We start from the raw sequence: 14,646 nt of genomic DNA on the forward strand, positions 1-14,646 counted from the left end.
CATCTCACACGCTAGTAAAGTAATGCTCAAAATTCTCCAAGCCAGGCTTCGGCAATATGTGAACCGTGAACTTTCTGATGTTCAAGCTGGTTTTAGAAAAGGCAGAGGAACCAGAGATCAAATTGCCAACATCCGCTGGATCATGGAAAAAGCAAGAGAGTTCCAGAAAAGCATCTATTTCTGCTTTATTGACTATGCCAAAGCCTTCGACTGTGTGGATCACAATAAACTGTGGAAAATTCTGAAAGAGATGGGAATACCAGACTGCCTGATGTGCCTCTTGAGAAATTTGTATGCAGGTCAGGAAGCAACAGTTAGAACTGGACATGGAACAACAGACTGGTTCCAAATAGGAAAGGGAGTATGTCAAGGCTGTATATTGTCACCTTACTTATTTAACTTATATGCAGAGTGCATCATGAGAAACGCTGGACTGGAAGAAACACAGCTGGAATCAAGATTGCCGGGAGAAATATCAGTAACCTCAGCTATGCAGATGACACCACCCTTGTGGCAGAAAGTGAAGAGGAACTAAAAAGCCTCTTGATGAAAGTGAAAGTGGAGAGTGAAAAAGTTGGCTTAGAGCTCAACGTTCAGAAAAGGAACATCATGGCATCTGGTCCCATCACTTCATGGGAAATAGATGGGGAAACAGTGGAAACAGTGTCAGAGTTTATTTTTGGGGGCTCCAAAATCACTGCAGATGGTGATTGCAGCCATGAAATTAAAAGACGTTTACTCCTTGGAAGGAAAGTTATGACCAAGCTAGATAGCATATTCAAAAGCAGAGACATTACTTTGCCAACAAAGGTTTGTCTAGTCAAGGCTATGGTTTTTCCAGTGGTCATGTATGGATGTGAGAGTTGGACTGTGAAGAAGGCTGAGCTCCAAAGAATTGATGCTTTTGAACTGTGGTGTTGGAGAAGACTCTTGAGAGTCCCTTGGACTGCAAGGAGATCCAACCAGTCCATTCTGAAGGAGATCAGCCCTGGGATTTCTTTGGAAGGAATGATGCTAAAGCTGAAACTCCAGTACTTTGGCCACCTCATGCAAAGAGTTGACTCATCGGAAAAGACTCTGATGCTGAGAGAGATTGGGGGCAGGAGGAGAAGGGGACGACAGAGGATGAGATGGCTGGATGGCATCACTGCCTCGATGGACGTGAGTCTGAGTGAACTCCGGGAGTTGGTGATGGATAGGGAGGCCTGGCGTGCTGCGATTCATGGGGTCGCAAAGAGTCAGACAGGACTGAGTGATCTGATCTGATGCTTTTCTTTCCAGCTTTAAAATAGCCTCCTGTCTTCCAGATCTAGTCCTGTCTTTCTTCCTATCATAGTCATTCTCTTAAAAATACAGATTTTATATGTTCTCACTACTTAAAAACCCTTCACTGATTCTTCATTGTCAACAGTATTATTTCCTAACATTTACTTCTTTGGATGAGTTAGGTGTTTCTTTAGGGAAAAAGAAGTCAAATGAGTTTGGGAAATACTTGTATAAATACAATTAGCCAGTCTTTCTTTTGGCAGACTCTTGGTGTGCACTGTGAATGCACAAAGGGGATACAGAGCAATACACTGCTGCTGCTGCTGCTGCTGCTAAGTCACTTCAGTCGTGTCCGACTCTGTGTGACCCCATAGACGGCAGCCCACCAGGCTCCCCCGTCCCTGGGATTCTCCAGGCAAGAACACTGGAGTGGGTTGCCATTTCCTTCTCCAATGCGTGAAAGTGAAAAGTGAAAGTGAAGTCGCTCAGTCGTGTCTGACTCTGTGTGACCCCATGGACTGCAGCCCACCAGGCTCCTCCGCCCATGGGATTTTCCATGCAAGAGTACTGGAGTGGGGTGCCATCGCCTTCTCCAAGCAATACACAGAAGTCCACGAATATACCTGACTGTAGTATACATTAAAAAGAAAAACCAAAAACCTTGTCTAGAGTCTTGAAACAGCTTTTATTGACACCCATAAGGTTAAGTCCATACCTTTAGATATGGAGTTTCAGGTTTTTTTGATTCAATCTTTTCCTAACTGTAGAGATTCATCTCTGGCATACACCAGACCACCTTGGAGTTTCCTGTGGCGTGGGGAGTTACATGTTTCAGGCTTCAGTGGTTTCACCTGTCTGTCTGGAAAAACCCTTACTACTCATAACGAGGAGCTCATTACTTTCTTTCTGAAGCCTTCTGTGACTTATCCAGGCTAGCTTTACACTCGTTTCTCAGCATTTTCCCTATGGTATACTTAGCAAGACCCTCCACTTTAACCATTATCTTTACATTCTAATATTTGCAGTGGAACTATAAGCTCCTTGAAAGCTGGGACTGTTTTCATTTCTGTGATAGTACCTGGTACAGTTATTAGCTATAGTTTAAATAATTGAATTGCAAAATAATTGCAGGAAAATTTCCAGTAGTAATGGTATTCATACAGCTAAGTAAACACCAGTAAATATTTCTTTTATCTCATCTTAGAAGTCTCTTAGACTCTTTCTATAATGAGTAGGTTAGGTGGCATCAAATTAAATGCTAAGAAAATGTTGTAATGAGGGAAAAAAAAACTAAGAAAACATTAAATTATCAGCTCTTGGGTACTTTTCATAACTTATGTTCATAAAACAAACTTTTTCTTAAAATAAAAATAATGTTCTGTTTTCAGTGGAAACATGTTTGGTTATTAGTAAAAACTCAATGATTACTTTTTCTCCCAGATAACTTGTTTTATATGACATGATTCATTCATCTGTAGTTTTTAGGATAAGAAGTTTTATGTGAAACATCATTTAATGTATATCTCTTTTTTCTTAGGCATCATTCTTAACAAAGAAGTTAAATATTGGTGGGAAGAGAGTAAATCTTGCTATATGGGTAAGTTAATGTTTTCAGCTGTATGAGTTGAAGGCCTTTACCTATTCTTCATATTCTAATAACTAATTGGCTTAAGAAATAGGAATTTGAATTTCTGGATTTTTATTTTTTTGGTTAACTCAGGGTTAGCCAAAATCTTTTTTTTTTTTTTTTTTTAATTAAACATCTTTTCCCCCTAAAATCTGGCTAAGAATTTTATCTTGAATACACTTGTTATACATGAAAAGTGCTGTCATAACTTTTCAACTGGAGAAGGGTGAACTCAAGGGATTCCATTTCAGAGAAAGGGGTGGACAGACTGTCTGGCCTTTATCCCCCCGTCTCCATGTCCTCATCTTCCAAGGGAGTGGCTGGTGGAGACTAGGGCAAGGCTAATGCAGTACGGCACCACTGCCAGGTGGTCCTGGTGCACGTTCGTTCTTCTTGTCTGCTCTCTCTGTGGAGGACTTAAATTCATTGCCACGCCTGTTCCTGGCTTATTAGGCCATTGTGGTCTTTCCAGCCCTTTGGCAACTGAACTGGCTTTTTAGTGAGGGTGGGAAAGATTGCTGAGGAGGAGGGTTGGGGAGAGGAGAAGTAACCTTTACAAAACAGTAAAACATTAAATATTAATTATAACTTTACTTAAAATTTTTTATAGTTTGTTTCTTTTAATGCTGTTTTGGGGTTATCTATAACTTTATACCCTAGTTTATCAGAAGCTCACTGTAGTTTAAATAATAGATATATTTTTTCTTCTGGTCTAATAAACGTTTGTTGCTTTATGTAGGATACAGCAGGTCAAGAGAGATTCCACGCATTGGGTCCCATTTACTACAGAGATTCAAATGGAGCTATTTTAGTTTATGATATAACAGATGAAGATTCTTTTCAGAAGGTATCTTGCTTACTTATGGGTGAATGACTTAATAGAGCAACAGTGATTTGTCAGGTCTGCATTAACATGTCTTTGTGATTAGCCTTGGATTTAAAAGTATAGCTTGTGCATAAATGATGACCAGTCATGTTTTTTTAATGGCGTATTTAATTCATGTTAACAGTATGGATATCATCTATTAATGGTTTATTATATGGCTTTCTCAGATATTAGGAAAGGGAAATCATCTGAAGTAAAGCTTCAGAAAAATATAGACGCCTTTTTTTTTTCTCCTTATTAAAGAAAAATCACAAACTTTTTTTTTTTTTGATTCTGTACATACTGGGCACCTGAAAACTTGGTATGGCTGCGTGGGTGCGTTCCATAATTATGGGGAGGTAAAAGAAGAACTAAATCAGGTTTAAGCTCTTTTCTCCTCACTAGGTATCCTGGAGGATTCAATACAGATTTTAAAAGGAAAATCTACACAGTATTTATTTTTATAAATAAACTCTATTTTTATAAAGTTAAATGTTTTATCTTTGGGATGCTGTTTGTTATCTCTTCTATCCCTTCTTGCCTTTTTGGCATGGAAAGAAATAGTTTAAGTATTTTATTGATTAAAAGAAAGTGGAGTCATTTAGGTTGAAAAGTGACCAGTTAGCTCTTGCTGCATAACAAAACCCCCCAAATTTGATGGCTTAAAACAACAACATATTATTTCTCATGGTTTTGAGGGTTGCCTGGGCTTCCCCGATAGCTCAGTTGGTAAAGAATCCGCCTGCAATGCAGGAGACCTGGGTTTGATCCCTGGATTGGGAAGATCCCCTGGAGAAGGGAAAGGCTACCCACTCCAGTATTCTGGTCTGGAGAATTCGTGGATTATATAGTCCATGGGGTCGCAAAGAGTCAGACAGGACTGAGCAATTTTTACTCTCTTTCTTTTCTGGACAAAAGTGGAGTCACTCAGACAGCTGCATGAACTGGGGGTTGCTGGGTGGGGACCTGGATCCAAGAGGGCCTGGTTTTCCTCCATGTGCCTTCTCACTCCATTTGGTGTCTTGTTCTCCAGTACTCTGTCCACATGCTCTCATTATTCTGTATTCCAGCCAAACCTTATATGACAACTAGATCCCAAGAGAGAGCTGCCAGACCTTCCTAAGGCTTTAGTCTGGAATTGGCATGGCATTAGTGCTGCCACATTCTCTTGGTCAAAGCAAGAGACTAGGCTAGACCAAAGTCAGAGAGAAGAAATAGACTCTTGGCAGAGAATTTTGACCCTCTTTAACTCATCACAGAGTGTATGGGTTAATGAATAGAATACCTGTGGAGGGGAATCTGACTGCAGATGAAATACAGTTAAAAAGAATATTGGTTAGATTTAGGGGTTCCCTTGCAGTCCAGTGGTTATCCATAGGTGATAGTGATCTCTAGAGACATCCTTGGTTGTCAAACCTGGCAGTGGCGCTGAGTCTAGTTGGTGGGAGGCCAGGGGTGCCACTGAACAGCATTCACTGCATAGGACAGCCCCTCCTGGCAGAGGACTGTCGAGGACAAAATACTAGTGATGCTGAGGGTGAAGAAACCTACCACACACCAACGGATAAAACTTTATTTTGCTCTTTTTCTACTCCTATATGTTTTGTTTTTCCTTTAAATGTGTGTCATAGAAGCTCCTGTGCCCTCTATTTTGGAACCAACTGGGGTATAAAAGACTTTTAATTAAGCTCGTGTATGTGTGTATTTTTTAGTTTTTTTTTTTTTGATCGCATCATGTGGCTTGTAGGATCTTAGTTTCCTGACCAGAGATTGAACCCTGGCCCTGAGCAGTAAAGCACTGAGTTCTAGCCACTAGGGAATTCCCAAGCCCATACGTTCTTCAATGTGATTCTATACAAACATCTACTATCAGAGGCTGGTGTTGACGTGCTTTTGCTCTGGTGAACAGCTTTGCTTAGATTTGTGGATGATTTATGAACATTTGTAATTAGAGATGCTTCTCTTTATACTTATATGTAGATGTAGATGGAGACAGAGATCTTTCCATTGGCGGGGGTGTGTGTGTGTGTGTGTGTGTGTGATTTGCAGTATAAATGATCCTATATAGTGAATCATTCCTAATAACTAAATATATGGACCATTAGACAGAATTTTGAGGTATTTTTACAACATTGCATTTTGGTGTATTGTAATTGTAGTCATTGTAACAGGATTTGTTTTAACATTTACGCTTGTATACACAGGTTAAAAACTGGGTGAAAGAATTACGGAAAATGTTGGGAAACGAAATCTGTTTATGTATAGTAGGTAAGTGTCATTAATTTTTAAAAATGTCCTTTGTTTCTTTAAAACTTTATTAAAGAATAGTACATGAATAATTTTCATTTTAAAGTTACATGAGAAAAGAAGAATGGTATTTTAGTATTTAATATTTTAGAGTCATTTAGAATTTGAAAGGGGTCTTTCAGGAGATTGAAACATCTATAATTCAAGGAATGCCCTTGGGGAGCAGCTGGGAAACCCTGAACATGTAGGGCTTTGAGTCTCCCAGCCTTGCTTCAACTTGACCTTTAGTTTTTCATCATAAGATTATTTTAGAAAATAAGAGAGTTTGGCAACTACAATATAATTAAAATCAGTGACTTAAGCTGTGTTTTTGTCATATTGTTGTTGTTCAGTCGCTAAGTTGTGTCTGACTCTTTGCAACCCCATGGATTGCAGCAGGCTCTTCTGTCCTTCACTATCTCACAGAGTTTGCTCAAATTCATGTCCATTAAATGGGTGATGCTATCTAATCATCTCATTCTCTGCCACTCCCTTCTCCTTTTGCCTTCAGTCTTTCCCAGCATCAGGGGCTTTGCCAGTGGGTCGGCTCTTCACTCAGTTGGCCAAAGTATTGGAGTGTCAGCTTCAGCATCAGTCCTTCAATGAATATTCAGGGTTGATTTCTTTTAGGATTGACTAGTTTGATTTTCTTGCTTGCTATCCAAGGGGCTCTCAAAAGTCTTGGAGAGCACAAGTCAAAAGCGTCAATTGTTCAGCAGTCAGCCTTCTTTATGGTCCAACTCACATCCGTACATGACTACTGGAAAAAGCATAGCTTTGATTACAGAGATCTTTGTCAGCAAATTGATGTCACTACTTTTTAATACCCTGTCTAGGTTTGTCATTGTTTACCTTCCAAGGAACAAGCGTCTTTTTGTTTCATGGTGGCAGTCACTATCCACAGTGATTTTGGAGCCCAAGAAAAGAAAATCTGTCAGTGTTTCCACTTTTTCCCCATCTATTTGCCATGAAGTGATGGGGCCAGATGCTATGATTTTAGTTTTTTGAATGTTGAGTTTTAAAGCAACTTTTTCACTCTTTTTCACCCTAATCAAGAGGTTCTTTAGTTCCTCTTCACTTTTTGCCATTAGAGGGGTATCATCTGCATATCTGAGGTTGTTGATATTTCCCCCAGCAATCTTGATTCTAGCTTGTGCTTCATTCAGCCTGGCATTTTGCATGATTTACTCTGCATATAAGTTAAATAAGTAGGGTGACAGAATACAGCCTTGTCATACTCCTTTTCCAATTTGGAACCAGTCTGTTGTTCCATGTCCCGCTCTAACTGTTGTTTCTTGACCAGCAAACAGGTTTCTCAGGACATGGGTAAGGTGTTCTGGTATTCCCATCTCTCTAAGAATTTTCCAGTTTTTTGTGATCCACCCAGTCAAAAGCTTTAGCATAGTCAATGAAGCAGAAGTAGATGTTTTTCTGGAACTTCCTTGCTTTCTGCATCATTCAACAGATGTTTTCAGTTTGATCTCTGGTTTCCTCTGCCTCTTCGAGACCCACCTTGTACACCTGGAAGTTATCGGTTCACATACTGTTGAAGCCTCTCTTGAAGGATTTTGAGCATTACCTTACTAGCATGTGAAATGAGTGCAATTGTGCGGTAGTTTGAACATTCTTTGGCATTGCCTTTCTTTGGGTTTGGAATGAAAACTGACCTTTTCCAGTCCTATGGCCACTGCTGGATTTTCCAAATTTACTGACATATCGAGTGCAGGAGTTTAACAGCATCATCTATTAGGATTTTAAATAGCTAAGCTGGAATTCCGTCACCTCCACTAGCTTTGCTCATAGTCATGCTTCTGAGGCCGACTTGACTTAACACTCCAGGATGTCCAGTTCTAGTTATCTGGGTCATTAAGACCTTTTTTGTACAGTTTTTGTGTGTATTCTTGCCACCTATTCTTAGTCTCTTCTGCTTCTGTTAGGTCTTTACCATCTCTGTCCTTTATCGTGCCCATCCTCTTATGAGATGTTTCCTTGATAGCCCCAGTTTTCTTGAAGTGATCTCTAGTCTTTCCTATTCTGTTGTTTTCCTCTATTTCTTTGCATTGTTCATTTAAGAAGGCCTTCTTATCTCTCCTTGCTATTCTGTGGAACTCTGCATTCAGTTGGGTTTATCTTTCCTTTTCTTCCTTGCCTTTTGCTTCTCTTCTTTCCTCGGCTATTTGTAAAGCCTTTTCAGACAACCTCTTTGCCTTCTTGCATTTCTTTTTCTTTGGGATGATTTTGGTTACTGGTTCCTGTACAGTGTTACAAACCTACATCCATAGTTCTTCAGACATTGTCTACCAGATCTAATCCCTTGAATCTATTTTTATTACTTTTAACTATACATATTTTTGAGTTAAGGACTCCCAAGGTGACTTTTGACTCCAAAGATGAAAGTAGACCATGATTCACTAGAGTGGAGGAATATTCTTAATGGGGAAAGTAAAAGAACTCTAAAACTCTTTCTTGGACTTCTGGATTTCTCTTGGTTCCTTTTTTCTTTAGATTATTCTAAGATTGCATATGCTTTTTAGCAGTCATGTCAGCTTAATTTGTCTTTTACATAGATTATAGTTAACAAAAATCAGAATTCCATTTTTATAAGTATTGCTCTTCTGTTAGGCTTTTCCTGTCTTCCTGCATAACTGTTATATAAACCTAAGTGTAAGAATTTCAACTTGCCACGTGTTTCTGAATGTTTATGTTTGACATATTTATAATTACTAGCTTTTTCGTGTTAAATTAGATAACTTAACCTTCTTGGTCCTTATCTAAACCACTGATAATGTGTACATCAGGAATAGAGAACTCCGTACTTCGCTAGTAGAGACTTTTCCCTCTAGTTTTAGTTAATCCATTGATCAGCACTCTTGGCTGTGTTTGTTCTATTTAATAGAATATTTTGTTAATAGTCCTCAACATTTGTATGTTTGTTAAACATATATTTATTAATAATTACTTACCACTTATTGAGTGCCAGGTACTGTTGTAAGAACTACACCCTTATTATTTCATTTAAGCCTCCTGACAGCACTGCAAGAAGGTATTGTTGCCATTGCCATTTTACACGTGAGGAAATGGACCTAGAGAGCGTGACACTTCCCAGACTACATAGTACTTAGAGATAGGCCTGGGATTTTAATTCAGGCCTGTCTGCTGCTTCAGGCCCATATCCTTAACCAACAGTATGTATTACTTGCTGCTATGTACCAGGCTTTGAGAGTAATACAGTGAATAAGTTAAACAATAGTTACGGTACTTGTCCCGGAGCTTATCATGTGGGGTGAGAGAGAAAAACAGGCTGTTATTGTATATTATGGTAAAAGCTGTGAAGGGGTAAGAGGAGGGTGCTGGGATAACACAAAAGGAAACCTAACTAAATTGGGGGGTGGGGTGGGTAAAGGATTTCCTAAGCCAATCAGGATTGTGATAAGAAGTGTGTTAATTATCATGAGCTTTAAGTCTCTCGTAACTGTATTGATCATTCACTTGATCATTCACTGTGATGGATATGGCTGATTTTAATAACTACTCTCCATTGCATGTGTACTATTTACTAGGCCTTTTACATTATATTTTATTTTCACATAAACCTCAGAAAGTTTATTAGCTACATTTGTACAAAGTGAGACTAAGAGAGGTGAAGTAATATGCCCCAAATCGTATAGTTTTGAAATGAGCCAGAAGTTAAAGCAAATTTTATCAGATTTAAAAGTTTCCACTACGCCACATTCCATCCAGTCTAAGCAAAATAAAGTTCCCTTTATTGCTATTAGCCATCTGCTCTTGGCAATGGGTGTATCCCTTCCATGTTGTTTATTAAAATAGGTATTTTTAAAGAAGAAAAAGTTTTTAGTGTTCTTAGCAGGATAGGTTTTTCTTCTCCAGTGGCTTCAGCCCTCAGAAAATATACAGTACTTTCAAGTAGGTGCTTATTTTGGTGGTTATTCTTGTTTTCAGGTGTTTTAAGCCTATTGGAAAGGTCCCAATGAGGCCACAGAGTAGTATTGAAACAGAAGTGAAGTGAAGTCTCTTAGTCGTGTCTGACTCTTTGTGACCCCATGGACTGTAGCCTATCAGGCTCCTCTGTTCATGGGATTCTCCAGGCAAGAATACTGGAGTGGGTTGCCATTTCCTTCTCTAGGGGATCTTCCTGACCCAGGGATCGAACCTGGGTCTCCAGCACTGCAAACAGACTCTCTATCATCTGAGCTATCAGGGAAATAAGCCTCAAAACTGCCAGCTTTAGCTCTCTTGCCTTCAAAAGAACATAGGAGCTACAAAGGTCTTGAATTTTGGGAAGGTATCAGTCACTGACAGGCAGTTTTGTGACTTAGTCTGTGCTGTTAATCCATCATGAGCACTTAACTGTTCAAAGAAACAGTAGTTATTTAGTAGAAGGATTTTTTTTGTTTAAAATATTAATTATGTTATTAAAATAGTTAGCAGTTTTAATAGTAACAGATTTTAGGGAATTCCCTGGTGGCCCAGTGTTTAGGACTTGGCGCTTTGCCTGCTGCGGCCCGGGTTCAGTCTCTGGCTGGGTAACCAAGATACTGCAAGCCACGGTGGTGAGGCAGAAAATTTAAAAAGTGAATAACTGGCTTTATTAAAGTTGGTTAAGTTTAAAATGTTACTAAGTAATAAAGCAGTGTCTCAGTTTTCCCCGAATATTCATTTGAGGCAATAAGGTGATTGTCTACTTTCCCTATCCTCATTTTTAAAAAGTAGATGTTAGTAATTCTGGCAGATTTTGAAAAAAAAAGAGAGACATTTAAGCTCTATCAAACCAACTCAGAGGGCTTTCATTAATTTCAACAGAAGTCTCCTTTTTCAATAGGAGACTGTTTACTTTCTTACTGTGGCAGAATCTTGTTCCTGTTTGTTGGCACCATCTGCCACTAGGTGGTGCTTTTTGCATTCTTCATGGCATAGAACAACTTATCCTGCTGGTGACTGTTGGATATATTGGCTGTAATATTTAGCTGATTAAAAATTTTATTGACAGAATAATGTGGGAGACCAGAACTAATATGTGTTTTTTTGCTGAGGTAGACTGATAACTGTTCAAAGAAGGAAGAGTTCAGTACTGAATTTGTTAGGACCTTCTGAGCTTTAGCATATCTGCTTCCCTCTCAGCCTTAGGCTAACCGTGTCAGATGGTGCTTGAGGCTGCACATAATTAGGGGCTCAGATTATTTGAGGTCTTCTATATACAAAATCTCTGGGCTTGTACCTCTCAGTTCTAAGCATTGCATCTTTCATTGGGAGCTTAGTTCAATGCTTTATCTGAAATTGTCTTCCTGATGCTCTAAAGTTCCAAGAAAAAAAATGACCTTATTTATAGGATTTCCCTATTTACCTCTATAGGTCATAATAGAAGAAATGAAAATATTTTTTTAACGTGTCCTTTCTTAGTGTATTTCCCCCTTTCCTGTTATTTCCCTTGCCTTTAGCACTTAGTCCAGCCTTCTTACCTTCATCTCTAGCCTGTATATAATAAGGAATCTGCATTTTGAAGTTTCTTCACTTTTATTCTGGTTGCTTTGTAGCATAATTTGAGTTTGGTTCCATTGATTAAGGAAAGCCAAACTTATTTTCAGTAATTTAAAATCTGAATGGTGTTCATATACTAAGTTCTCTGATGTTTTTAAAACAAACAATACAGTTTCTTCCCTTGCACTGATGAAGTACTTCAAAAGCCATACGTTTTAATGCTTTCTTTAATCAGTTCATATCATACAGAAAACCAAAATATTCTTAGGATCCAAAAGGCTAGCCTAATACATTTTCATGAGCAATAAGGTGGCCTTGTTTAACTACTGAGCATCTCTGAGTTGATTGGGGACCACTTAGACTTGGATAAAAATCATAGATTTTTCCTTAGAGTTCCCTAGTAAATCCTAATCCCATTTATAGTCTAAATCAAAAAGAATGCTCATCTCTTTGGGCGAGGTCTTTTCTCTCTGAGGCCGCAGCTTCAGGAGGGATATGCATTGAGCCATCTGAGGGAGGTTGAGGCATTCACCTTGACAGTCATGATCAGCCGTCATATCATAGGAGTTCACTTGATAGTTTCAAGACACTGAGAAGTCTGGTGGGGATTTGCATTATTTTTATAGGGGATTAAAATAGAATTTGTATATTTAGAATTACCTTAATTTCATTATAAAAAATGAATCAATGTTAAACACTGGCATTTACTTTTTCCAATTAGGTAATAAAGTAGACTTGGAGAAGGAGAGACATGTTTCCATTCAAGAAGCAGAATCGTAAGTGTTGTCTTTCTCTTCCTTCCATCAGTCACTCTCTATAAGAAGTCTTCATCCTTGCACAGTGTTCTTTACCATTTCGTTATTACTCAAACCTTTTAATATAGATTGAGCTATTGGATTCAATGAAGTGTGTTTACATTGGCAGTTTCTGGACTTTTTGTGACATTTAAAGATATTTCACTTATAATTCTCTTTCTACTACTACTACTACTACTACTACTACTATGTCGCTTCAGTCGTGTCCGACTCTGTGCGACCCCATAGACGGCAGCCCACCAGGCTCCCCCATCCCTGGGATTCTCCCAGCAAGAATACTGGAGTGGGTTGCTATTTCCTTCTCCAGTGCATGATAGTGAAAAGTGGAAGTGAAGTCGCTCAGTCATGTCTGACTCTTCGTGACCCCATGGACTGCAGCCTACCAGGCTCCTCTGCCCATGGGATTTTCCAGGCAAGAGTACTGGAGTGGGGTGCCATCGCCTTCTCTGAATTCTCTTTCTGATTTCAGTAAAAAGTGTAAAAGTGATGCAAAAGGAAACTGCCATGGCCAAATAGCGAGTCACAAAAACTAAAATATTTGGGTTGCAAATTAATTTATAAAAATTTCAAGTCTTGCAATATATTCTTATTTAAAAGTTGGTTCAAAAAAATAAATAAATAAAAGTTGGTTCAATATATAGAGATACTAACCAGGATATAATTTTAATTTCACTAAACCTGGGTTAATCAGTAATAAGTCACCAAAAGTGCTACTGTAAAAAAAAAAGTTCAAATAGCAGTTGTGGCAAAAACTTGAAACATTTTTTTACAGCAATTTCTGATGTCACTTTTCTTTTTAAGGTATGCAGAATCTGTGGGAGCAAAACATTATCACACTTCAGCCAAACAGAACAAAGGAATTGAGGAACTCTTTCTTGACCTTTGTAAAAGTAGGTGTATGAATGTGTGGTGTTTGCTAAATATATATTAAAATAAATGCAATACCATTAAAAATAAAAATGGAAGGGGAATATACAGAATAAAAAAGATTTAAGAGATGTAACAGCATGCTGCAGTGGATGGACCTTATTTGTATTCTAATTTGACAAACTAGTGAAAAAGAACATTTGTGAAATGATTGGGACTATATGAATACTCACTGGATATTGATGATCTTAAGAAATATTGTGAATTTTGTTAGGCATGATTATGGTGTTGTGATTATGCCTAAAAATTCTTTTTTAAGTTTTTATCTTTAGAAATCATAATTTATGAATGAAATTTATGTATCTGGCACATAAATTTGATTTAAAAATAATGGTAGCGATGATTGCCAAGTATGGATGAAAGTGTGTGATGGACGTATAGATTTTCATTATGTTTTTCTTTTATGTATGTTTGTGCTTTTTCTTATTTAAAAAAAGAGAAAGGAAAATGTTTATCATATACAACCTGAAAGTCATTTCTCATATCACCAATAGAACACATACTATACTTAGGAAAACCCCAGTCTGTAGAATAATGGGTTGAGATGATTTTGTCAAATTACATTCCTTGAAATCACAGACTCTTTAGAAAACATGATGAAATGATGGCTTTCTCTCTAGAAAAATGTACATATACACAAACTTTGGAGTAAGTATCAGTTTTATGTAAACCTGAAGATCGTTCGTAGTTCACCTGGGAGAGTAATTCTCCAAATGTAGTCCCCTAATCAGCACCATTAGCATCATTTGAGAATGTGTTAGAAGTGCAAGTTCTTGGGCCTTACCCCAAACCTACTGAATCGAAATTCTAGAAGGCGGTTCCCCAACTCTGTGTTTTAATCATTCCTCATGATTCTGATTTATACTAAAATTTGAGAACCACTGCTGTACATATCAGTCACTAGGAGATCTTGTTAAAATTGTAATTTGATAAAGTTGGTCTCATGTAGGCCTGAACTTCTGTTTTCTAACAGACACCCAAGGTTTAATGATACTAGTCCTCAGACCATACTTTGAGTACTCAGGTTCTAGATCAGTGGCTTGTAAATGTTATATATCACATCTTTATATAAAAAGATTGAGTATTCTCCATATGTTATTTTAAAATTATAGAACATGTACAAGTGCTTATTTTGTATATTGTAAAACATATTAAAAAAATAGAAATTTTGAAAGGTTGGGGGAAACTGTTTTCTAATTTCATCTCAATGAATTGTCCCATATACCTCAATTTGGAAACCATTGTTTAAGATCAGTCTCTGGACGCAAGTTTAGAACCCTTATTCTGTTCTAAGGACTCGCTTTTCTCTGCTCATCTTTTCAGATATGTATTTTGCGACTATTTACTCCTAGTCTGTGTCTTAT

General features: G+C 38.0%; 1 protein-coding gene across 1 annotated transcript in view; it reads left to right on the forward strand.

Moving 5' to 3' along the window:
* Positions 1 to 14,646, forward strand: part of RAB21 (RAB21, member RAS oncogene family) — a 42,868-nt gene that overhangs the window by 14,711 nt on the left and 13,511 nt on the right. The window contains exons 2-6 of the mRNA XM_070788821.1: positions 2,804 to 2,863; positions 3,633 to 3,740; positions 5,963 to 6,026; positions 12,262 to 12,316; positions 13,157 to 13,245. Coding sequence (XP_070644922.1) covers positions 2,804 to 2,863; positions 3,633 to 3,740; positions 5,963 to 6,026; positions 12,262 to 12,316; positions 13,157 to 13,245 — 376 coding nt within the window. The remainder of the gene's footprint in view (positions 1 to 2,803; positions 2,864 to 3,632; positions 3,741 to 5,962; positions 6,027 to 12,261; positions 12,317 to 13,156; positions 13,246 to 14,646) is intronic.

This window comes from Bos indicus, chromosome 5 (genome assembly GCF_029378745.1).
Source record: "Bos indicus isolate NIAB-ARS_2022 breed Sahiwal x Tharparkar chromosome 5, NIAB-ARS_B.indTharparkar_mat_pri_1.0, whole genome shotgun sequence".
Classification (NCBI taxonomy): Eukaryota; Metazoa; Chordata; class Mammalia; order Artiodactyla; family Bovidae; genus Bos; species Bos indicus.